Source organism: Mobula birostris, chromosome 29, assembly GCF_030028105.1.
Source record: "Mobula birostris isolate sMobBir1 chromosome 29, sMobBir1.hap1, whole genome shotgun sequence".
Classification (NCBI taxonomy): domain Eukaryota; kingdom Metazoa; phylum Chordata; class Chondrichthyes; order Myliobatiformes; family Myliobatidae; genus Mobula; species Mobula birostris.
In genome coordinates, this window is record NC_092398.1 from 35,708,439 (window position 1) to 35,733,200 (window position 24,762).

Here is a 24,762-nt window from a genome sequence, read left to right on the forward strand (position 1 = left end):
TCTTCCTTCTCCCGTCTGCGTGAGATGTGGGACTTTTGAGAGACTTTGAACTTTTTTACCGTGCTCATGGCCTGTTCTTCATCAAGTTATGGTATTGCTTGCGCTGTTATAACTATATGTTATAATTATGTGGTTTTTGTCAGTTTTCCAGTCTTGGTCTGTCCTGTGTTTCTGTGATATCTCACCGGAGGAATATTGTATGATTTCTTAATGCATGCATTACTAAATGACAATAAAAGAGGACTGCCTGTCCTCATAATCTAATCAATAGAACTTGCCTCTGGATTCACCAACAATGGTTAAATATGGAGGTTACTTAAACTGTTTCCCTGGAGTGAACTTAGTGTGTGTCACAAGGTTAAAAAAGAGTTAGATAGAGCTCTTAAAGACAGTGGAGTGAAGGGATATGGGGAGAAGGCAGGAAAAGGGTACTGATTGTGGATGATCAGCCATGATCACAGTGAATGGTGGTGCTGGCTCGAAGGGCTGAATGGCCTGCTCCTGCACCTGTTGTCTAAGGTCAGATGAGTGAGTGAATCCTTTCCCACATCCAGAATTAGCGAATGGTTTCTCCCAAGTGTGAACTGAATGGTGTGTCTGTAGGTGGGATAACTAAGTGAATCCATTCCCACACACGGAACATGTGAACTTCCTCTCCCCGTGTGAACTGAGTGATGTCTCTGTAGTCTGCATGACTGAGAGAATCCCCTTCCACAGTCAGAGCAGGTGAACGGCCTCTCTCCCAGTGTGAACTTGCTGGTGTCTCTGTAGGATGCATGACCGTGTGAATCCCTTCCCACACACAGAACACGTGAACGGCCTCTCTCCAGTGTGCACTCGCTGGTGTCTCTGCAGGCTGAATGACCGAGTGAATTCTTTCCCACAGTCTGAGCAAATGAACGGCCTCTCCCCAGTATGAATTCGTTGATGTAGCTTCAGCTGAGATGATCGAGTGAACCCCTTCCCACACTCTGAACAGGTGAACGGCCACTCCCCAGTGTGAACTGACTGATGTGCCAATAGTTGAGATGACTGAGAAAACCCCTTCCCACAATCTGAGCAGGTGAATGGCCTCTCCCCTGTGTGGACTCGCTGGTGTGTTTGTAGATGGGATGACTTAGTGAATCCCTTCCCACAATCCGAGCAGGTGAACGGCCTCTCCCCAGTGTGAACTCGCTGATGTTCCTTCAGGTGAGATGACCGAAGAAATCCCTTCCCACAGTCTGAGCAGGTGAATGGTGTCTCCCCTGTGTGAACTGACTGGTGTGCCAGTAGGTCAGATGACCGACAGAATCCCTTCCCACAGTCTGAGCAGGTGAATGGCCTCTCCCCAGTGTGAACTGACTGATGATTCTGTAGATGGGATAACCGAGTGAATCCCTTCCCACACACTGAACACGTAAATGGCCTCTCCCCAGTATGAACTCGTTGATGTACCTTCAGTTGAAATGACCGAGTGAATCCCTTCCCACAGTCTGAGCAGAACAGCAGCCACTCCCCAGCATGAACTGACTGATGTAACAATAGTTGAGATGACAGAGTGAATCCCTTCCCACAGTCTGAGCAGGTGAACGGCCTCTCCCCAGTGTGAACTGGCTGATGTGCCCTCAGTTGAGATGACCGAGTGAATCCCTTCCCACAGTCTGAGCAGGTAAATGGCTTCTCTCCAGTGTGAACTCGCCGATGTTCCTTCAGTTGAAATGACCGAGGAAATCTCTTCCCACAGTCTGAGCAAGTGAATGGCCTCTCCCCAGTGTGAACTCGCTGATGTGCCTTCAGGTCAGAAGACCGAGTGAAGCCCATCTGACAGCTTGAGCAGGTGAAAGGCCTCTCCCCAGTGTGAACTCGCTGATGTTCCTTCAGATGAAATGACCGAGGAAATCCCTTCCCACAATCTAAGCAGGTGAACGGCATCTCCCCAGTGTGAACTAACTGGTGTTTCTGTAGACGGGATAACCAAATGAATCCCTTCCCACACTCCGAACATGTAAATGGTTTTTCCCCGTGTGAACTCGTTGACGTACCCAAGTTGAAATGACTGAGTGAATCTCATACCACGGTCCAAGCAGAACAGCCACTCCCCAGCGTGAACTGACTGGTATTCCAAAAGTTGAGATGACCGAATAAATCCCTTCTTACAGTCTCAGCAGGTGAGATGACTGATTGGATCTCTTCCCACAGTTGAGCGGGTAACTGGCCTCACTGTTGTATCTGGGGGTTGGCTGCATGAAAGAATCCTTTGCCACAATGATATCTCCGTGCAAAGTTCTCTGAAAATTCACAATGTTGGAAGTCAGACGTCGTGAATCCGTCAGTGCAGTTGAAGAACTGATCTCTGGTGAACAAAAGTTGTGTTCTCAGCACCCTGATTCCAGTCGATTTCACTGAATTACAACAGACAACTTCATGTCAGGCACAAAGCACATTTCCAGCTGGGATGGGATACTTCTTCATCTCCAATGATCAACCACAGATATATTGGTGTTACAAAGGAAATATCTGGTCACTCCTTAAATATCTGGACAGAGACAGCAAATCTGATGTGTTGTTTGAGATTCCTGTACACAGGTTCTTTGCCTCTTCTAACCTGTAAGAAGATTTACAAAAATACATTAATGGGATAATTAATCAGATGGGATAATTTTAGGCCCTACGGTGAGCTCTGACATCACACTGTTACAGCGAGGTTCAAACCAAGTTCCAGGAACTGCTCAAGGCATCTAGACTGACCATCAAAATCTCTAACGGTCCTCCTGTCTGTATAAGAATGGAACATTTCTACCCAATTTTAATCTGTGACTTGGCTCAATTTGTCTCTCTATTAGTACCAATTCACGTTCTGGTCATGTCTCACAGCGTCACAAAAGAGCACATGATATTACATGGCCAATTCTGGAGACTTCGTAATTATTTTGACCGACCTCCCCCACACCCACCGGTGATTGTTGGTGATGGATTCATCAATGGAATGCCAATGAATATGAAGGGAAAAATAGTGTTTCTCGGTAGAACACAGCACTTTGGCGATGTGAAAGCTACAGGTTACCTGTCACCCAGCACAAAGGTGTTTGTTATCATTATGTACCCAGAGAAAATGATACAAAACATGTTCTCTTGGTAGAGAGGTCCAAAAGAGGAGGAGGTAGAACGAAGCTGCTTTTTCAAGAACTAATGGAAGGATTTTGTTCTTTTTTTTCCATGCTGCACTAACAGACACTTTCATTGACTGGAAGGTAGACTCTTCATCACCAATTAACTTAGAACTATATTAGTAATGCACACAAAATGCTGGAGAAACTCAGCAGGCCAAGCAGCATCTATGGAAGAGTAAACAGTTGACGTTTCGGGACAAGACCCTTCATTAGGACTGGAAAAAAATTTGAGAAGTCAGAGTAAGAAGATGGGGGGGGGGGCAGGAGAGAAAGTAGTACAAGGTTGTAGGTGATAGATGGAATCGGGGAGAGGAGGGGTGAAATAACGATCTGGGAAGTCAATTGGTGAAAGAGATAAAGGGCTGATGAGAGAGGACAGAATATCATGAAAGAAAGGGGAAAGAGGGAGGTGATAGGCAGGTAAGGACATAAGGTGAGAGAGGGAAATGGTAATGAGGAATGGGGCGGGGGTAATTTCCAGAAGTTCAATAAATTAATGTTATTGCCACCAGGTTGGAGGCTACGCAGACGAAATACAAGATGTTGCTCCTCCAACATTGCGACAGTAGAGGCCGTGGACTGGCATGCAATGGGAATGGGAAATAGAATTGAAAAAGGTGGCCATCGGGGGATCCCACTTTTTCTGGACAACAGAGCACAGGTGATTGGCGAAACAGTCTCCTAATCTATGTCGGGTCTCACCAGTATACAGGAGGCCACACCAGGAGCACAGGATACAACAGATGACTCCAACAGAATCACAGGTGAATTGCCACCTCACCTGGAAGAACTGTTTGGGGCCTGAATGAAAGTGAAGGAGGAGTTGTAGGGGCAGGTGTGGCATTTGTTCCGCTTGCAAGGATAATTACCAGGAGGGATAAATGGACAAGGGAGTCATGTAGGGAGTGATGCTTGCAGAAAGTAGGGAGAGGGAAAGATGTTCTTGGTGATCAGGTCCTGTTGGAAATGGCGTAAGTTACAGAGAATTATGTGCTGTATGCAGAGGCTGGTGGGGTGGAAGGTGAGGACAAGAGGAACCCCAATCCTAGTGGGGTGAGGGCAGACTGATGGTGGAGGAAGTTAAGCCCCTTTCTTTGAAGAAGGACATCTCATTAGTTCTGGGACAGCCCTTGTCTTTGGAAAAAAAAAAGGAGGGCATCTTGCCCTCATCCCATCCAGCCACCACCCCACCCATGATGGGGTTCCTCTTATCCTCACCTACCACTCCACCAGTCTCCTCATCCCATTCACCTGCCGCCCCAAATGGATCGCCCAGTGGCCACCCATTTTAATTCTACTTCACACTCTTGCAAAGAGGCAACACTCAGGTTGGAGGAGCGACACTCAGGTTCTGTCTGGGTATCCTCCAACCTGATGGCATGAACATCGATTTCATGAACTTACTGTACCTGCCCCCTACCTTCATCATTCTCCATTCCCATTGCCCCCTCTCCTTACCTGCCAATAACCTCCCTCTGGTGCTCCTTTCTTCCATGGATTTCTGTCCTCTCCTACCAGATTTCCCCTTCTCCAGCTCTTTATTTCACCCCACCCCCTCTCCTGATTTCACTTATCACTTACTACCTTGTACTTCTTCCTCCCCTCTCCCACCTTCTTACCCTGACCTCTCATCTCATTTCTCCAGTCCTGATGAACGGTCTCAGCCCAAAACGTTGATGGTTTATTCTTTTCCATAGATGCTGCCTGGCCTGCTGAGTTCCTCCAGCATTTTATGTGTATTACTTTGATTTCCACCATCTTCAGAATTCTTCTTGCTCGGAACTATACTCTTGTTCGAAGTTTCTAATCCTTGCATTTAGATAGGTGGAGTACAACAGTGTCTGGGAGATACATCAGCTCCCATTCCCTCTGCCTGTGCTTCAGGCGGAGAAAGTGCTGGAAGTGTTACCCATGGCTGCCTTTACACAGAGAAACCCTATGAATGAGAGACCCACCTATCTGTCATGGTTCCAGCAACACACATGCACCTCAGAAATGGCACCAGCAGCTTCGCTGATCAGCCACCAGCTCCCGGGGGCCGGGGTGCAGATCATATGGCTGAGAGAGGGGGAAATGTCCAGGACTGTCCTAGGTCTGCAAAACCACGGTGTGTCCTTAGCTTGCAGCAAATGTCCTTCAATCACGGTGCAGACACCAATGCTGATGAAACCCCTAACACGTGAAATTCTGCAGAAGCTGGAAATCCAAAGCAACACCTTAAGACCATAAGATATAGGAACAGAATTAGGCCATCGAATCTACTCCACCATTTTATCATGGCTGATCCATTTTCCCTCTCAGCCCCAATCTACTGCCTGCTCCCCATACCCCTTAAAGCCCTGACTAACTAATCTATCAAGAATCTATCAATCTCCTTTGGCCTCCATAACTGACTGTGGCAACGAATTCCACAGATTCACCACTCCCTGACTAAAGAAATTCCTCCGTTTCCTTGTTCTAAAAGGACGCCTCTCTATTCTGAAGCTGTGTCCTCCAGTCTTAGGCTCTCCCACTACAGGCAACATCCTCTTCACATCCACTCTAACTAGGCCTTTCAACATTCAATAGATTTCAATTAGGTCACCCCTCATTCTTCTAATGCTCTTCAAATGACAAGCCTACCCCAGAATTACCTCCCCTGAACCCTCTCCAATATTAGCACATGCACACCCTTTCTTAGATAAAGGCCCTAAAATTGCTCACAATACTCCGTGCGACCTCACCAGTGCTTTAAAACTCTTGAAATGACTCAACCTGCAAATTAGCCTTAAGGGAATCCTGCACAAGGACTGCCAAAACCCTTTGCAGCTGCCTGTCCTTTTGATTCCTGTACTTTAAGCTCCCAGCTATAAATCTTTTCCACTATGATTCAGCGATGCCCACAACATGATACGTGCCAATCTGTAACTGTGCTACAAGTTCATTTACTTTACTCTGTATACCACGAGCATTTAAATTTAACACCTTCAGTCCTGTATTCACTCTCTTCAATTTTGTCTGCCTTTTATATTACAACACACCCTGTTGATTGTAATTTTGCCTTGCCTCTCCTTGCTAGGAGTCTCACTACACGCTGCTTTTGTCTGGAAACTAACTACCTGATCCTCAGCCTATCACTGCCATTCCCATTCCTTTGCCAAATTAAAAGAAAACATAGAAGCATAGAAAACCTACAGCACACTACAGGCCCTTTGGCCCACAAAGCTGTGCCGAACATCTTAGAACAATTAGCTTAAACTCTCCTGAACAATTCTAGCAAACCTTGATTAATCCTATCTATCACCTCCTCATTCTCCTGTATGAGCCAAAGGTAATCGCGCCGCAGCTCTAGTTCAAGAATACATTTTCTAAGAGGCTGCACCGCAGTGCAAATGTGTTTACTAGAGTTCTCCCAGAATTTCCACATACCACACACAGAACAAAACATTGTCCCTAGAGCCATTCTCACCACACTACTATCCCTAAATGACAAAGAGTGAACAACTATCAACAAAAGGAGGAAACTTTACCTCGCCCAAGCCCGAAGTCGCCTAAACACTGGCCCACTCAAAAGAATGGCCGCTCCACATGTACTTGCGTTATATTTATTCTCCCTTTCTAAAGAATCCCACACACAGGACACTGGAGGAACTCAGCAGGTCAGGCAGCATCTGTGGAAAAGTGTAAACTGGCAAAGTTTCAGGCTGAGACACTTCTTCAGACCTCAGTCTAAAGGCTGGGGGAAATTACCAGAATAAAGAGTTGGGGAGTGGGGAAAGAGGTTAGCTGGAAGGTAATAGGTGATGCCAGGTTGGCTGGGAAAGGTCAAGGGCTGGAGAAGGAAGAATCTGATAAGGGTTCATCCATCGTCATCAATGAAGACCTCGACAGCATTAGTACTTTTTTTTTTTACGAGGTCGAGTTGCTAACTCGACACTCAACCCAGCATGGATGGAGAGTGTGCACGGGAGCTGGCCGGATTTGAACTCAGGACCTCTCACCCTGAAGTCCAGCGCTGATACCTCTACGCCACCAGCCGGCTGTTTTTTGATGGTGTCGAGACTAGCGCGTGATTTGGATTTAAGTGAGGGAGAGTTGCGCAGCGTCAGCCTCACTCTCTCTTCCCAATTCCCACCTGATCCAGTGGCAAGACAGAGTCGAGATGGCTGGAGATGGGACTAGGCGCAGTGGATGACCAGGACGTCTTCTGTGTCTAGTCCTGCTCTACACATTCCATGACGCTTGCAGAGACCGCCTTCTTGACCGTTGGATCTTCCATTGGTCTCGTCCACTCAATCCGCCGGAGTCTGTCTTCACATGCTGGGATAGACAACTCACTATCTCACCGAGGGTTTGAGACCCGTCGGCTACACTCACCTGGTTTAGCCGGCTTGTCGAAGCCGTTGCCTGGGGTGTGGCCGCTATCGCATGCAAACAGCTACGGGGAGCCACAGGTGAGAGCTGAGTGCCAGGTGGGGACCAAAGGTGGACAAACTGCCTTAAAAAGGACGCAACATTTTCCCCCCCATAGGTGCTACCCCTCCCTGACACCTCTGATAGGAGAGGAATGGACCACAGGAGAAAAGGAAGGAGGAGGGGACTCAGGGGGAAGTAACAGGCGGGTGAGAAGAAGTAAGGAGAAGTCCGAATGAGGAATGGAGGAAGGGAGGGGGAAATTTGTTTAACGGAGTGCGAAATCCAAAGCAACAGACACAAAGAGTAACTCTGCAGGTCAGGAAGCACCCATGCAATGAACAAACGTCTAATGTTTCGGGCTGAGATCTTTATTCAGGACTGGAAAGGAAGGGGGAATACGCAAATGTGGGGGGAGAGGGGGAGAAGGGGAGACGGATAGCTAGGTGAAGCCAAGTGGGCAGGAAAGGTAAAGGGCTGGAATCTGATAGGAAAGGAGAGTGGATCATGGGAGAAAGGGAAGTAGGAGGGACAGCAGGGAGGTGATGGGCAGATAAGAAACGGTAAGAGGTCAGAGTGGGGAATAGAAGAGGGAATGGGGAGTGATATATTTTTAAACCAGAAGGAGATATCAATATTCATGTCATCAGGTTGGAGGCTACCTAGACGGAATATAAGCTGTTACTCTGCCACCCCAAGTGTGGCCTCATCTTGGCACAAGAGGAGGCTCAGAACCAACACATCGGAACTGGAATGGGAATTAAATGTTTGGCACTGGGAAGTTCTGCTTTTGGTGGGTGCTGCAGAGCTGCTCAATGAGACAGTCCCCCTATTTACAACGGGTCTCCTTGTCAACTCTCCAACTTGATGGCATGGATAGCGATTTCTCCTTTGGGTAAACAAATCCACCAGCAAGGGAGATGATGCATCAGCAAGGGAGATGAGGCTGAGTACAGGGCTACGGCAGGAAACTTTGTCACATGGTGTGAGCAGAATTATCTGCAGCTTAATGTGAAAAAGACTAAGGAGCTGGTGGTAGACCCGAGGAGAGCTAAGGTACCGGTGACCCCTGTTTCCACCCAGGGGGTCAGTGTGGACATGCTGGAGGATTAGAAATACCTGGGGATACGAATTGACAATAAACTGGACTTGTCAAAGAACACTGAGGCTGTCTACAAGAAGGGTCGGAGCCGTCTCTATTTCCTGAGGAGACTGAGGTTCTTTAACATCTTTTGGACGATGCTGAGGATGTTCTACGAGTCTGTGGTGGCCAGTGCTATCATGTTTGCTGTTGTGTGCTGGGGCAGCAGGCTGAGGGTGGCAGACACCAACAGAATCAACAAACTCATTCGTAAGGCCAGTGATGTTGCGGGGATGGAACTGGACTCTCTGACGGTGGTGTCTGAAAAGAGGATGCTGTCTAAGTTGCATGCCATTTTGGACAATGTCTCCCATCCGCTACATAATGTACTGGTTGGGCACAGGAGTACATTCAGCCAGAGACTCATTCCACCGAGATGCAACACAGAGCGTCATAGGAAGTCATTCCTGCCTGTGGCCATCAAACTTTACAACTCCTCCCTTGGAGGGTCAGACACCCTGAGCCAATAGGCTGGTCCTGGACTTATTTCATAATTTACTGGCATAATTTACATATTACTACTTAACTATTTATGGTTCTATTACTATTTATTATTTATGGTGCAACTGTAACGAAAACCAATTTCCCCTGGGATCAATAAAGTATGACTATGACTACTATTCCCCACTCTGAACTTTCACTTCTCACTTGCCTATTACTTCCCCCGGGTCCTCTTGTCTTTCCCTTTCTCCTATGGTCCAATCTCCTCCCCTATCAGATTTTTTCTTCTCCAGCCCTTGATCTTCCCCACCCACCTGGCTTCACCTATCATCTTCCAGCTAGACCACCTGTTTTATTCTGGGATCTTCCCCCCTTCCTTTCCAGTCCTGATGAAGGGTCTTGGTCCAAAATGTCGACTGTTTATTCTTTTCCATGGATGGTACCTGACCTGCCGAGTTCCTCCAGTGTTCTGTGCGTGTTACAGATGACAGCCCCGCTCATACCTGCTGCCAAGCCTTCACAGCCTTTTGTCCACTGAGCTCATGTGCAATATTCAGGACCTTATACCCATGCATTTGATCGCTTCATCACCACTGGTGCATTGTAAAGCGCGGAGGGTTTTAAGTTAGCAAAGTACCATTAAAAGTACCTGCAAGCACCATTTCCATAAGGCCATAAAACATAGGAGCAAAATTAGGCCAGTCGGCCCATCAAGTCTGCTACGCCATTCAATCATGGCTGATCCCTTTTTTGTCTCAAAAACAGTCAATGTTTTTATGTAGAACATTCAGCAGCTACTTTAATACAGCGAGCTCCCACAAACAATGTCATCAGCTGTTAAAGTCCAAACTACTTACAAATGTAGATATAAAACACAAGAGATTCTGCAGATTCTTGAAATATAGAGCAAAACACAAAAACTGCTGGAGGAACTCAGCAGGTCAGGTAGTATCTAAGTAGAGGAATGAACAGTCTGGACATGGTGAAGGATCTCAGTCCAAAATATCAACGGACATCCCCAAAATGTCCATCCACTGTATTTATTCACTTAATGATTTTATACTGTATATTTCTACATGATCACTCCTCAGCCTCCTTCCTACATCCGAGGGAAAACAGTCACAACACATCCAGCCTTCCTTTATAACTCAAGCTCTCCAGCCCTGGTAATGTCATTGTGAATCTTTTCTGCACTCTTTCAAGCTTAATGACATCCTTCCCATAGCTGGCTGACCAGAACTGTGCACAATACTCCAACAGTGGTCCCACCAATGATTTGTACAGTCGCAACATTACATCCCAACTCTAGCACTCAATGCCCTGACTGATGAAGCCAAGTGTTGCATACCATCCAGTCTACCTGTATCACTGCTTTCAGGGAACTATGTTCCAGTGTCCCTGAGTCTCTCTGTTCTACAACACTCCCTAGGGCCCTACCAGTTACTGTATATGTTCTGCCCTGGTTCAACTCACTAACATGCAACACCTCACACTGTCTGAATTAAATTCAACATACCATTCCCTGCCTCACTTCCCCATTCACCATGATCCCATCGTAACCTTAGATAAACATCTACATTGTGCATTGCATCACCAATTTTGGTGTCAGCTGCTAACTGACTGATCAATGCTAACAAATTGTTCATATAGATGGCAAACAATAGTGGGCCCTGCACTGATCCCTGTGGCACAACACTGGTCACAGGCCTCCAATCCTCCACCTACAATCTCTGTCTCCTTCAGCTAAATCAATTTTGTATCCAATTGGCCGGCTTACTCTGGATTCCATGTGAACTACACTTTCAGACCAGCCTACCATGCAGGACCTCCTCAAAGGCCTTGCTGAAGTCCATACAGACAATGCCAATCTCCTTGTTCACCTCTTCAAAAAAAAAAAACAAATTTATGAGACACAATTTCCCACGTGCAAAGCCATGCTGATGATCCCTAATCAGTCTTTGCTTTTCTAAATGCTGGTAGATCCTGACCCTCAAAATCCCCTCTTACCACTGACATTAGACCCAACAGATTGTACTTCCCTAGCTTGTCTTTGCAGCCTTCTGAAACAAAGACGTGCCTCTATTCTTCTGGTACCTCACCCATGTCAAAAGATGATACAAATATTTCTGTAAGGGCCCATATAAACTCTTCCCTTACTTCTTACAGTATCGAAGGATAAACTTGTCAAGACACTGGCGATTTATTCATCTTAATGTGGCTAAAATTTCCAGCATCTCTCATTTTGTAATGTCATTCCTGCCTGTGGCCATCAAACTTTACAACTCCTCCCTTGGAGGGTCAGACACCCTGAGCCAATAGGCTGGTCCTGGACTTATTTCATAATTTACTGGCATAATTTACATATTACTATTTAACTATTATGGTTCTATTACTATTTATTATTTACGGTGCAACTGTAACGAAAACCAATTTCCCCCGGATCAATAAAATATGACTATGACTATTTGTTTGAAGACATAACAATTCGTTCCCTTAAATCATGAGCTTCCAATACCTAGATGGTAAATATAGATGAGAAGTACTGATTTAACACCTCACCCACCTCCTGAGCCTACAACTGTAGATGATCCCACTGATCCTTAAGGGGAAAAGAACTCTCCCTTGTAAAAGATTAGTATATTAGCTTTTGTAATTCATTTTGTTTGTTGAATGTATATTAACACATCAAAACATAGTTAAATGCTTTGCTTGCATCAAGAATGTGCTGAGGCAGCTCACAAATGTCATCACACTTCCAGTACCAATATAAAATGCTAACGCTAACTCATACATCTTTGGAAGGTGGGAAGAAACTGGAGCACCTGGAAGAAATCCACGTGGTCATGGTGAGAATGTACAAACTCCTTATAGACAACAGTGGGAATCAAACCCTGATCGGTAATCACACACTGTAAAGTGATTTCACTAACCACTACACTACCCTGCACCCTATTTTTCTCACTATACTTGCAGAATCTCTTCGGCTTCTCCATTACCTCAACTGCCGGAGCTATCTTATGTCCTTTTGCGCTCCTAATTTCCCTAAAGTGGACTCCTCCACATCTTGTATTCTTCATGGGATTTGCTTGATCCCAGCTGCCTATACCTGACATACACCTACTTCCTTCACCTGATCAGACCCTCAACAACCAACGCTCCCTAATCCTACCAGCTTTGCCCTTTACTCCAGCAAGTCCCATTTCATTTCTTGGATATCCCTTTTCTTGCAAACAGCTCTGTCAATCAAATGCCAGTGACATTTGCCTTTTATAGAATGGTATAGCAGAGGAAAACATATCCCTTTACCTGCAAGCAGCTGTCAATCAAATGCCATCAACATTGGCCTTCTATAGAATGGTATTGCAGTCGAACACGGGCCCTTCAGCCCATGATGTCTGAGCCGAACACAATACCAAATTGAACTAAATATCTTCTGACTGTACATGATCCATATCCCTCCATATGCAAACTCTTAAATGCCACTTTCAATTTTGTTTCTACAACTGATCATGGCATCCTGTTGAAGGTACCTGGCATTCTGTGTAATAAAAGACACTTACCTTTCACAGCTCGATAACGATATTTAAATAATGGATTTACGGTCACGAAACTCAATCTGCTCCCCACTGTCACTTCACTCACTTCATTTCCCAACAGGAGATCCAGTGTAGCCCCTCTCTAGTTGGGCTATCTGCTTCTCAACCGAAAATAAATGTAGTTTAGTCAATCTGACCACCTTCACTCCCTCTCCTGTTCCTACCTTCTAATGTTACTGTTTAACTTCTATATTCCCCTCAACTTTCTCACCTGCCACACTAGTACTTTATGTCGCATTCCCTTGCCAGACTAGTTTAATCTCTCCAGAGCAGATCTAGAAAATCTACATGCCAGCGTATTCGAGCCTTCCAATACAGGCACAACCCAACCCTCTTGAACAGGTCACCTCCCTGCCCCAGTGGAGATCCCAATAGTCCAATAATCTGAATCCCTCCTGCACGATGACCCTGAGCCATGTAGTGGACCACATGACCCCTCATTTACATCGGTGGTGCACAAGTGGAACAGGTCAAAACTTTAAGTTCCTTGGGGTCAATATCACAAATGACCTGACTTGGTCCAACCAAGCAGAGTTCACTGCCAAGAAGGCCCACCAGTGCCTTTACTTCCTGAGAAAACTAAAGAAATTTGGCCTGTTCCCTAAAACCCTCACGAATTTTTATAGGTGCACCGTAGAAAGCATTCTTCTAGGGTGCATCACAACCTGATATGGAAGTTGTCCTGTCTAAGACTGAAAGAAGCTGCAGAAGATCGTGAACATGGCGAAGTACATCACACAAGCCAATCTTCTGTCCTTGGACTCACTTTACACCGCACGCTGTCGGAGCAGTGCTGCCAGGATAATCAAGGACACGACCCACCCAGCCAACACACCTTTTGTCCCTCTTCCCTCCGGGAGAAGGCTCAGGAGCTTGAAGACTCATACGGCCAGATTTGGGAACAGCTTCTTTCCAACTGTGATAAGACTGCTGAACGGATCCTGACCCATCTGGGCCGTACCCTCCAAATATCCGGACCTGCCTCTCGGTTTTTTTGCACAACCTTACTTCTCATTTTTCTATTTTCTATTTATGATTTATAATTTAAATTTTTAATATTTACTAATTTTTACTATTTTAAATATTTAATATTTGTAAACCAGGGAGCGGGAAGCGCAGAATCAAATATCGCTGTGATGATTGTATGTTCTAGTATCAATTGTTTGGTGACAATAAAGTATAAAGTATGTATTAGTTGCTCGATCCTCCCATTCATAACGTCTAATCCAGAGATTACATTTCTGCCCAAATCTGCAGGACCTCACCCTTTTGCTTACACACTGGTAGTTTCAATCTGTACAATGAGCCCTCTTCCGCTTGAGAATGGTGTACAGATCGAAATAAGATTGAAAGAGAGCAGAAAAAATTTACACGGATCTTGCTGTCACTTGAGGAGCTGAATTAAAGGGAAAGATTAAATAGGTTGTAACTTTATTCCCAAGAACATAGAAGATTGCGGGGCATTTGAGAGGTATTCAAAGTTATGAGGGGTATATCTTGGGTATATGCAAGCATGCTTTTGCCATTGAGACTAGAGATCATGGATTAAGAGTGAAAGTTGAAATGTTTAAGGGGAAGATGAGGGGGAACCTTCACTAAGAAGGTGGTGGGAGAGTGGAACACAGTGCCAGCGTAAGTGGTGCACGCGGGGTTGATTTCAACACCTAGGAGAAATTTGGATAGGTACGTGGATGGGAGGGATATTGATGGGCTATGGTCCTCATGTAGGTCATGCGACTAGGCAAATATCAGATGGGCCAAAGTATTCTATGACTCTAATTAAGCAGGTTCATTGCAGATGGTAAACCCAGAAACATCTGTAAATGGGGAACTGACATCAAAAGACTCCGGGAAGTTAAAATAACCAGGGAAGGGTCTGGGATGACACATTTCCAGAGCCTGATGGTCCTCAATTGTTAAGGATGAGGTTATGGAATACTTGGTGACACAAGACAAGATAGGACAAAGTCAACATGGTTTCCTTAAGGGAAAATCCTGCCTGATGAATCTGTTGGAATTCTTTGCGACAACAAGTAGCATAGATAAAGAGGATGGTAAATTTGGACTTTTAGAAGGCCTTTTACAAGGTGTCACATATGAGGGTGCTTACCAAGCTAAAAGCCCATGGTATTACAGGAAAGTTGCTGGCACGGTTAGAGCATTGGCTGATTGGTGGGAGGCAGCGAGTGGAAATGAAAGGATCGCTTTCTGGTTGGCTGCCAGTGTCTAGCGGTGTTCTGCAGAGGTTGGTGTGGTGGGACCGCTTTTTTTTTTATGCTGTATAAAAATGATTTAGATGACGGAATAAATGGCTTTGTTGCCAGGTTAGCAGATGACATGAAGATTGGTGGAGGGGCAGGTAGTATTGAGGAAACAGGTAGGCTGTAGAAGGACTTAAGCAGATCAGGAAAATGAGCAAGGGAGTGGCAAATGAAATACAATGTTGGAAAATGCATGGTCATACACTTTGGTAGTAGAAATAAAGGTGTAGACTATTTTCTAAATGTGGAGAAAATCCAAAAATCTGAGATGCAAAGGGACTTGGAAGTCCTTGTGCAGAACACCCTAAAGGTTAACTTGCAGGTAGAGTTGGTGGTGAGGAAGGCAAATGGAACGTTAGCATTCATTTCAAGAGATCTAGAATACAGGAGCAGGGATGAGATGCTGAGGCACTGGTGAGGCCTCACCTTGAGATTCGTGAACAGTTTTGGGCTCCTCATCTAAGAGAAGATGTGCTGTCATTGGAGAGGGTTGAGAGGAAGTTCACAAGGATGATTCGGGAAATATAAGGGTTATCATACGAGGAACGTTTGATGGTTCTGGATCTGTATGGTCTGATTATGATCTTAGACGTTATAGTCTCCTTTCACTGCACCTTCTCAAGGAACCGTTGTAATAAATTAATCTGTACAAACAGTATGCAAAACAAGCTTTTCATTGTACCCCAGTGTATCATCATAGCTCCGTCTGTCTAAGTAGACAATGGATGAACCCATCCCAGACGCAGACCTGGGCGATGATTATGGAGATCCTGGGCTGCCCAGACATCAAGATCCCCCTCTCGGCCTCGCGGATGTGGTCCAAAGGAATGCGAAGCAGTACATTTGGCATCAGCTTGGCTGCAGGAGCTGCCGGGAGGTGACGTGATACGCCATCCAATGGCCTTAGGGGCTCCACTCCGGATTTGTGTAGGGTTTGCTCCTTAGCCTTCTCTTCTCCCGAAGATACCCACAAGGCAGTGGGATCCGTCACCCTGGATAGGGGCCCATACTGGGTACTGTCAGCCGGAGCCAGCTGAGCCCAGGGCTCGTGTAAGGCAGGGTCGTCACGCCCTGTAGTAGTGACATATGGAGCCATTACCCACTACCCAACCCCAGTATATATTACTATAATAAATTAATTTGCCAATTTTAAACCAACTTACTAATTTACCTGTGCCGACGATTACTTGTATATATGACAATAAACTTGACTTTGCCTCGGATGACTCTATAGCAATGGGACAGAGCGCCATACGCTCATGATTTCCAAACACACACATTGGGACATCAGGGAAAACAGGGTGTGTAAGTTGCAAAGCCACATTAATAAATGGTCTTAAGGGTGACAGGTTCCCTCCCCTAAAATAGTGCAAAAACAGAAATTTATTAAATAAAGGCAGTGTTGATGGGTTCAATGTCCATTTAGGAATCGGATGGCAGAGGTGAAGAAGCTGTCCCTGAATCACTGAGTGTGTGCTTCTGTGCCTCCTTCCTAATGGTGACAATGAGAACATCAGTGAAATAGAGGCATTTTAATGACAATTCAGCAGAATTTGTTATTGAATTATAAATTGCAGCTTGCTATTTGTATACGTGGATGTAAATTCCGATCGGACTTTCAGGATTGAGGTAGGCTCAATTGGTCGAGCCTTTGAAAGAACTTTCAAAGTTGAAAGTAAGGGTGAGCAGCTTCAAGCAACTGGGGTTCAAACTCTTGTTGACAGCACATAAATGCAACAATAAGGAAGGTGCGCAGCGAGGTCTGTTTTCTTCAATGTTTAAGGAGATTTTGCATTTCATCGAAGACTCTTCAGTCCCCAGTGCAATCCCACTGCCCAGTACCCTCCTCACAGACCTAGTGTACAAATAAATCCCTCAACTCCTCTTTGGCTTGATAGCCCTATGTCCATCCCCACAGCCCTGCGTCAATCCGAAACTAATCCCACTGCACCACGCTCTCCCCATAACCCTCTGTGGCAGTTCCCTGCTCAATTCCAGATGCCCTTTGTCAATCCCAAACCTGTTCCACTGCCTCGCTCTCTCTACACAGCCCTGTTAGCTCCAAGACCAATTGCACTGCCACACTCTCTCCCCACAGCTCTGTCAGTCTTCAAACTAATCCCCCTACCCTGCTCTCATCCCACAGCCCTGTGTCAGTCCCAAAACTAATTCCACTGTCCCCATCATCCCCCATAGCCTTATGACTGTCCTCAAATAAATTCTAACATAATGTTCTCTCCCCAGTCTTCAAACTTCCACTGCTTTGCTCACTCACGACAACCCACTCACTAATGCCACGGCTCAGTGCTCTCTCCACAAACTAGTGCCAGGCCCCAAAGTAATCACACTGCCCCATTTTCTCCTCATACTCCTGTTTCAGTCCCCAAACTAGTCCCAATTCTCATCTCACCCCAGTCTCTTGTATCTACTACTACTACGTCGACTCAGGCCTAGGGGGCCGGCGTCGGGCACGATGACGGACTCTCCACTTCTCCCTCTCCCTGGTATCTTGTATCAGTCTTTGAATAAATCCCATATTCTCTCTCTCTCTCTCTCACAACCCTGTGCCAGACCCCTAAGTAATTACACTGCCCCACAATCTCCACAGTTCTGTTTCAGTCCCCAAACTACTCCCAATTCCTGTCTCTTTCCACCGTCTTCCATTGGTCCCCAAATAAATCTCGCTCTCTCCCACAAATCCACACTGCCTTGTGTCAATCCACTGCGACTGCCGCATCTTCCCTGCTGGTCTAAGTTGCCCATTTTCTTCCCATGTTCCTCAAGACCCTCCATTCCATGTACCTATCCAACTGCATAACGTATGATATGATTGTACCTATCTCAACCACTTCCCCTGGCACCTCGTCCCATATAGTCATCACCCCCTGCATGAAAAAGTAGCCCCTCAGCTCCTTTTTAAATCTTTACCCTCGCACCTTAAGCCTGTGTCGCCCTAGTTATAGACTCACCTACCCTGGGCAAAAGACCTTATCTATGTCTGTCCTAATTTTAATCACTTCTCTAAGGTTACGCCGCAGTCTCCTGCTTTCCAAGGTTTAAAGTCCCAGCCCGGCCAGCCTCTCCTCTTACTCCAGCCTTCTCACCCTGGCAGCATCCTACTAACACTTTCCTGCATTCTTTCAAGATTAACAATACCTTTTCTCTAACAGGATGACTGAAACTGTACACAGTCCTCTGAGCATGGCCTCGCCAATACAACTGCAGAAAAACACCCCAACTCCTGTACTCAATGCCCTGACTAATGAATGCCAGCATGTTAAATGCCTTTTATACCACCCTGTCTAACTGGGAAGCTGCTTTCAATGGACTATGTACCTGTATTCCGAGGTCCAAGTACCATTAAACTCCCTTTGTGTCCGACCATTCATAATATGTCCATACCACTGTGACCCACATCCTGAATATTATCCCTTCTCCCCCTCCCACTGGACAGAAGATACAAAACACTGAAAAGATGTCCTACCAAGCTGTTGGACAGCTGCTACTCCACTGTTGTAATGCTCTCTAATGAAGTGGACTCTTGACATCAGAAAGCATCTTGTTATCCAACTCATTATGATCCTGTACCTTGTTGTCTACCCACACTGCACTCTTCTTTTCACTGTTACACTTTATTCTGCATTCCTTAATTAGTTTATCTTCTTCTGCCTCAATGCACCATGAAATTATTTGACCTGTATGAGCAATAGGCAACAAGATAAGGTTTTCATTGCACCTCAGTACATGTAACAGTAGTAAACCAACTTACCAGTGATTTTATACACCTCTGCAAGGTCAACTCTGTTCCATCCCTTGCTAGCTTTAGATTCACCTACCCAGGGGAAAATCTGTTAGTGTCCACCTCTTCTAATTTTAAACACTAACACTTATCTATGCCTCTCCTGACTGTTCTCCTATGCCTGAAGAGTTGAACGGCTCAAGATCCCTCCACATCTCAGTCCCTTGAGTCCCAGCAACATCCCTGAAAATCTCCTTTATCCTCATTCTACTGTAAGAACATCATGGGGTTTTGCAAGGACCATTCACTTTGGACACCCTGGTCCACTCCCATCCTCCCAACACCTCTCCCCTATTACAACACTTCCCCTGCAACCACATTGTCCTCATCAGTGAGATATTGAGAGTAGGGAATTTGGATGTTCCTGTAAGCATAGAGGCCTGCTTAACTATTTTAGGGAACTTTGGTTATTGAGGGATATTGAGGTCCTGGTTATGAAGAAGGAGGGCAGTCTGAATCAAATGAGATGCTTGAGGGGTATAAGAAATGCATGAGAAGACTTAAGAGTCATAGTCATAGAAAAGTACAGCTCAGAAACAGATCATTTGGCCCACCTAGTCTGTGCCAAACCATTTAAACTGTTTACTCCCATAGACCTGCATCCACAGACATATACGACCACAAGCATTCATACCCTTAGCATCCATGTGACCATTCAAACTTCTCATAAATCTTGAAATCGAGTTTGCATCCACTACTTGCATTCACAGCTCCCTCCACACACTCACAACCCTCTGAGTCAAGAGGTTTGCCTCATGTTCCCCTTAACTTTTCATCTTTCCCCTTAAACCATGACCTATACTTGTAGTCCCACCCAACCTCAGTGGAAAAAGCCCGCTTGCATTTACCCTATCTATACCCCTCATAATTTTGTATACCTTTATCAAATCTCCTCTCAATCTTCTACATTCCAAGGAATAAAGTCCTAACCTACACAATCTTTCTTCATAACTCAGGTCTTCCAGACCTGGCAACGTCCTTGTAAAGGTTGTCTGTACTATTTCAACCTTATTTACATCTTTCTGGTAGGTAGGTGACCAAAACTTCACACAAAACTCCAAATTAGGACTCATTACACTTCAACATAACATTCCACCTCCTTTATTTGATAATTTGATTTGTGAAGGTCAATGTGCTAGAAGCTTTCTTTATACGACCCTATCCATCTGTGATACCACTTTCAATGAATTATGGACCTGTATTCCCAGATCCCTTTGTTCCACCACAGTACTCAGTGCCCTACCGTTCACCTACCCTGGTTGGTCCTACTGAAGTGCAACACCTCACACTTGTCTTACTAAATTCCATCAGGCATTTCTCAGATCTTTTTTCCAGCTGGTCTAGATCTTGCTGCAAACTTTGACAGTCTTCCTTGTTGTCCACTGCACCTCCAATCTTGGTGTCATCTGCAAATTTGTTGATCCAGTAGACCACATTATCATCCACATCATTGATCTAGATGATAAACACCAACAGAGCCGGCACCAATCCCTGTGGCACTCCACTAGTCACAGGCCTCCAGTCAGTCAGGAAACCCTCTACTGGTTTCTCTCACAAAGCAAATCTAACATCCAATTTACTACCCTATCTTGAATGCCGAGCAACTGAACCTTTCCAATGAAACACCAATGCGGGACCTTGTCAATATCTTTGCTAAAGTCCATCCACCGCCTTGCCTTCAGCAACTTTCTGCTAACATCCTTGACACGACCTGCCATATTGACTATCCTTAATCAGTCCATGTCTATCTAAATACTATATAGCATATCCGGTCCCTTAGAATACCTTCCAATAACTTTCCCACTACTGATGTCAGGCTCACCAGCCTATAATTTCCTGGTTTATTTTTAGAACCTTTCTTAAACAACTGAGCAACCCCCAATCCTCTGGTACGTCACCTTTCGCTGAAGGTGATTTAAATATATCTCTGCTAGGGCCCTGGCAATTTCTGTATTTGCCTTCCATATGGTCCAAGAGAACACCTTGTCAGGCTCTGGGGATTTATCAACCCTAATTTGCCTCAAGTCAGCAAACACCTCCTCCTCTTTAATCTGTATATGGTCAAGGAAGTTGGCCCTGAGTAAATACAGATACCAAAAATGCATATAAGAACTCCCCCATCTCTTTTGGCTCCATGCATAGACTATCAACCTTATCTTCCAGAGGACCAATTTTATCCCTTGCAATCCTTTTGTTCTTATCATATCTGCAGAATCTCTTGGTTTTCTACCTTGTTTGCTAGGCAACCTCAAGCATTCTTTTAGCCCTTCTGATTTCTTTCTTAAGTGTTTTCTTGCATTTCTTATACTCCCTAAGCACCTCATTTGTTCCCACCTGCCTATACCCATTATGCACCTTTTCCTCTTAACCAGAACCTCAATATATCTTGATAACCAAGGTTCCCTACAGCTGTTTTCTTTAGCTTTTATTTTGACAGACACATACAAACTTTCAAACCTCAAAATTTCACATTTGAAGGCCCTCCAAGTACAACTTTGCCAGAAAACAGCCCGTCCCAATCTACACTTGCCAGATCCTTTCTGATGCCATCAAAATTAGCCTTTCTCCAATTTAGAATCTCAACCCAATGACCAGACCTATCTTTTTGCATATTGACTTTGAAACTAATGGCATTGTGATCACTAGATGCGAAGTGTTCCCCTGAGCAAACTTCTGTCACCTGCTAAGTCTCATTCCCTGAAAGCAGATCAAGTGTCGCACACTCTCTCATTGGGACTTCAATGTACTGATATAAAAAACTTTCCTGAACACATGACAAACTCTATCCCATCTAGTCCTTTTACAGTGTGAAAGCCCCAGTCAATATGTGGAAAATTAAAGTCACCCATTAAACAATCTTATGTTTCTTACAATAGTCTACAACCTCCCTTCAAATTTGTTCCTCTAAATCAGTGGATCTGTTGGGTGGTCTATAATGTAGCCCCGTGAACATGGTACCCTTTTTGTACTCAGTTCCACCCACAATGCCTCACTAGACGAGTTCTCCAGTCTGTCCTAATCGAGCACTACCATGAAACTTTCCTTGACTAGTAACACCACCACTCCTCCTTTAATCCCTCCTGCTGTCGCGTATAAAACTACAGAATCTTCAAAAGTGCCAATTCTAGCCATTACTATCCTTTTGCCCTTAATGTATCTAAAGAAGCCCATGGATTCTGTCCCACCTTGTCAGTAGAGCAACCCCATGTCCTTGTTTGGCCCTCCTGCTACCGAACCTCACTAATCGCTACAATATCATAATTCTGGATGCTGATTTATGCCCTGAGCTGATCTACGATACTTCTTGCATTGAAATACATGCAGCTCAGGACATTAGTTGCACCATGCTCAACCTTTTGATGCCTGGGAGTGTCTGAGGTCTCCACAACCTCTCCACTACCCGATCTGGCACTTTGGTTCCCATCTCCCTGCAACTTAAGGGAGATATCAGGAGGGCCAAGTGAGAACATGGGACGGAAGAGGCAGAGCTGAGTGATGAAGGCGCTAAATGGCGACTCCTTTGCTTGCGTCTTTGGAAACAGCTTTATTTCTATCTTCGATATTTCTACTTTTCCCTTCCAAGCTTCTTTTGAAGATCCTGACCCGGAGTTACACTCTGACCTCGGTCCTTTGCGGGAATGGGACCCGCACGACCGGCTGCTTTTCGCTATACCAAGGACATGGCCTAGAAGACTAGCGCGTCTGCAGGGTGCTGGATTTTAACGACTCTGGAGGAAGGCTGATTTAAGGCAGGAGCTGCCGCCACCGCCACCGCCGACTGACGCGTCACAGGAGAACAAGGAAGATCGGAAGCAGCAGGTTTGCTGTTGGCTGTGTGCCCAGAGGCACAGAGCTCAGAAAAAATGACACAACAGACTTTTAGCATCATAAATCAGTGAGTTATTTTGTTATGTCTCCCTGCTCGCTGTGAAACCGGGACATCTCTTTCTCCCTTATTAGGGAGAGAGAGAGAGCCTGTGGTATGTCAAATACCGGCTGAACGAGTAGTTTTTGGGGTACTGCAAGCCTGTTTCTTTATTGATGCTTTGCTGCACGCTTGAGTGCTCAGTGGAGGACGCCAATGCTTTTTTGCTGGTGGGGGGGAGGGGGATTGTTGCCTTGCTGCTGCTTGTGTGTGGGAGGGGGGAACTGGAAGGGGCTTAGGGGGTTCTAACATTTAACTGTCATTCATTCTTTGGGGCACTCATCTGTTTTCATGAATGTTTGCGAAGAAAAAGAAGGTCAGGATATATATTGCATACATTTCTCTGACACTAAATGTACCTATTGAAATCTATTGATGTTGTTCTATTGACAAGGTGGAACAGATCCCAAGGGCTTTGAAAAGGATAGCAAGGGTGAGATGTGGTCCTTTTGAAGATCAATGTGGAGATCTATCCACAGAGCCAAAGAGATAGGGAAGAACTTGAACTGATTATTTGCACTTGTATTTACTTGGAAGGCATACACAGGATCTATAGAACTGACTGAGGCAAAAGAGTACTGGTGATGGAACTTAACCCAATTACAGAAAAACAGGTGTTTGCTGTCTTGAGTCAAATTGACTGGATAAATCCCCAGGGCCTGACAAGAGGTCCCCTCCACCTTGCAGTAGGCTGGTACAGAAATTGTAGGGGGCTTGACAGAGATATTTAAAATGTCCCTAGCCAAAGGCAAGGTGTAGAGGATAGCTAGTGTTCCATTGTTTAAGAAAAGCTCGAAGAATAAGTCGATAAATTAGGCCGGTGAGCTTGGTATCAGTTGTGGGTAAGTTCTCGGAAAGTATTCTATGGGACTGCATATACTGTACAGGTATAAGTATTTGGACAGATATGGTCTGATTAGGGAAAGTTAACCTAGCTAAGACATACCACGCACAAAGCTAACTAACCTTATATAGGTTTTTGAGGTTTCAAGGAAGGCTGATGTAAGAAAGTCGGTGGACGTTGTGTAAATGGACGTGAGCAAGGCCTTTGACAGCATGGGAGGCTGGTCCAGAATGTTGAATCTCTTGGCATTCAGGATGAAACAGTGGTGGCAGACGGTTGTTTCTTTAACCGGAGGCCTGTGACTACTGGTGTGTCACAGAGATTGGTGCTTGGTCATCTACATCGAAGATTTGGGTGATAATATGGTAAACGGGATCAGAACGACAATATGATTGGAGACATACGAGGAAGGCTTTCGGAGTTAGCAACGCGAACTGGACCACCTGGAAAAACGGGTCGAGAAATGGCAGGAGGAATTTAATGCAGGCCAGGGTGAGGTGTGACACTGTTTTGAGAGCTGCATGCATGAGAGGGGTCTGGCCCGGGTGCAGGTAGATGGGATTAGGCAGAAAAACAGGTCAGTAGTACTAGACAGGCCGAACGGCCTGATTCTGTGTTGTATTCTATGACTCCCACCTCGTCCCACGCCCCCAAACCGGAGCCCTGCACTTTCCTTCCAGGTGAAGCAGTCTGACTTTTCCAGTTCAGTCATCCTCGGCAATGGAGAAACCCACCGCAGACTGGCGGTCCCTGTTACCCTGATTTTCGCTCTTCGTGCCACCGGCGCAGCTGCCAAGTTATTGAAGAGACTTACGCGGTTGGATCAGGAATGAGAGACGGGGGTGTCTCCTCTCACTCCGCCCTATCGGTCTGTGGCCTCCTGCACTGCGAAACTGAAGAAGAGCCCCTCATCAGCCCGGGAACGTCGCCGCTTCTGGTCTCCATATTGAACAGTACAATAGTACTGCGCCTGCGCGGCCGGCCCGGGCCCGGAGGCGGCACTGCGCATGCGCGGCCGGCCCGGGTCCGGAGGCGGCACTGCGCGTGCGTTCAGTCAGACTGTCAGGAAGGGCAGAGAGGTGGTGGGAGAGAACTGTAGCCAGCAGGGTGAGTATCTGCATTGGGAATGCAGAGTCAAAAAAAGGATAGCAAACAACAGGAATTCTGCAGATGCTGGAAATGCAAGCAACATACATCAAAGTTGCTGATGA

General features: G+C 45.7%; 1 protein-coding gene across 1 annotated transcript; it reads right to left on the reverse strand.

The window, feature by feature from the left end:
* Positions 1-618: 618 nt before the first annotated feature.
* LOC140189948 (uncharacterized) lies at positions 619-24,498 on the reverse strand. The gene is made up of 2 exons (XM_072246321.1): positions 24,366-24,498; positions 619-2,587 (listed from the first exon to the last, which is right to left on the reverse strand). Exon 2 carries the CDS (start codon positions 1,912-1,914, stop codon positions 718-720), a length of 1,197 nt encoding a protein of 398 aa, XP_072102422.1. The 5' UTR covers positions 1,915-2,587; positions 24,366-24,498; the 3' UTR covers positions 619-717.
* Between the last annotated feature and the right edge of the window lie 264 nt (positions 24,499-24,762).

Excerpts from the sequence above, each read along its gene's own strand:
- LOC140189948 (XM_072246321.1), bottom strand. The coding sequence starts at position 1,914 with ATGCCGTTCACCTGCTTAGATTGTGGGAAGGGATTTCCTCGGTCATTT.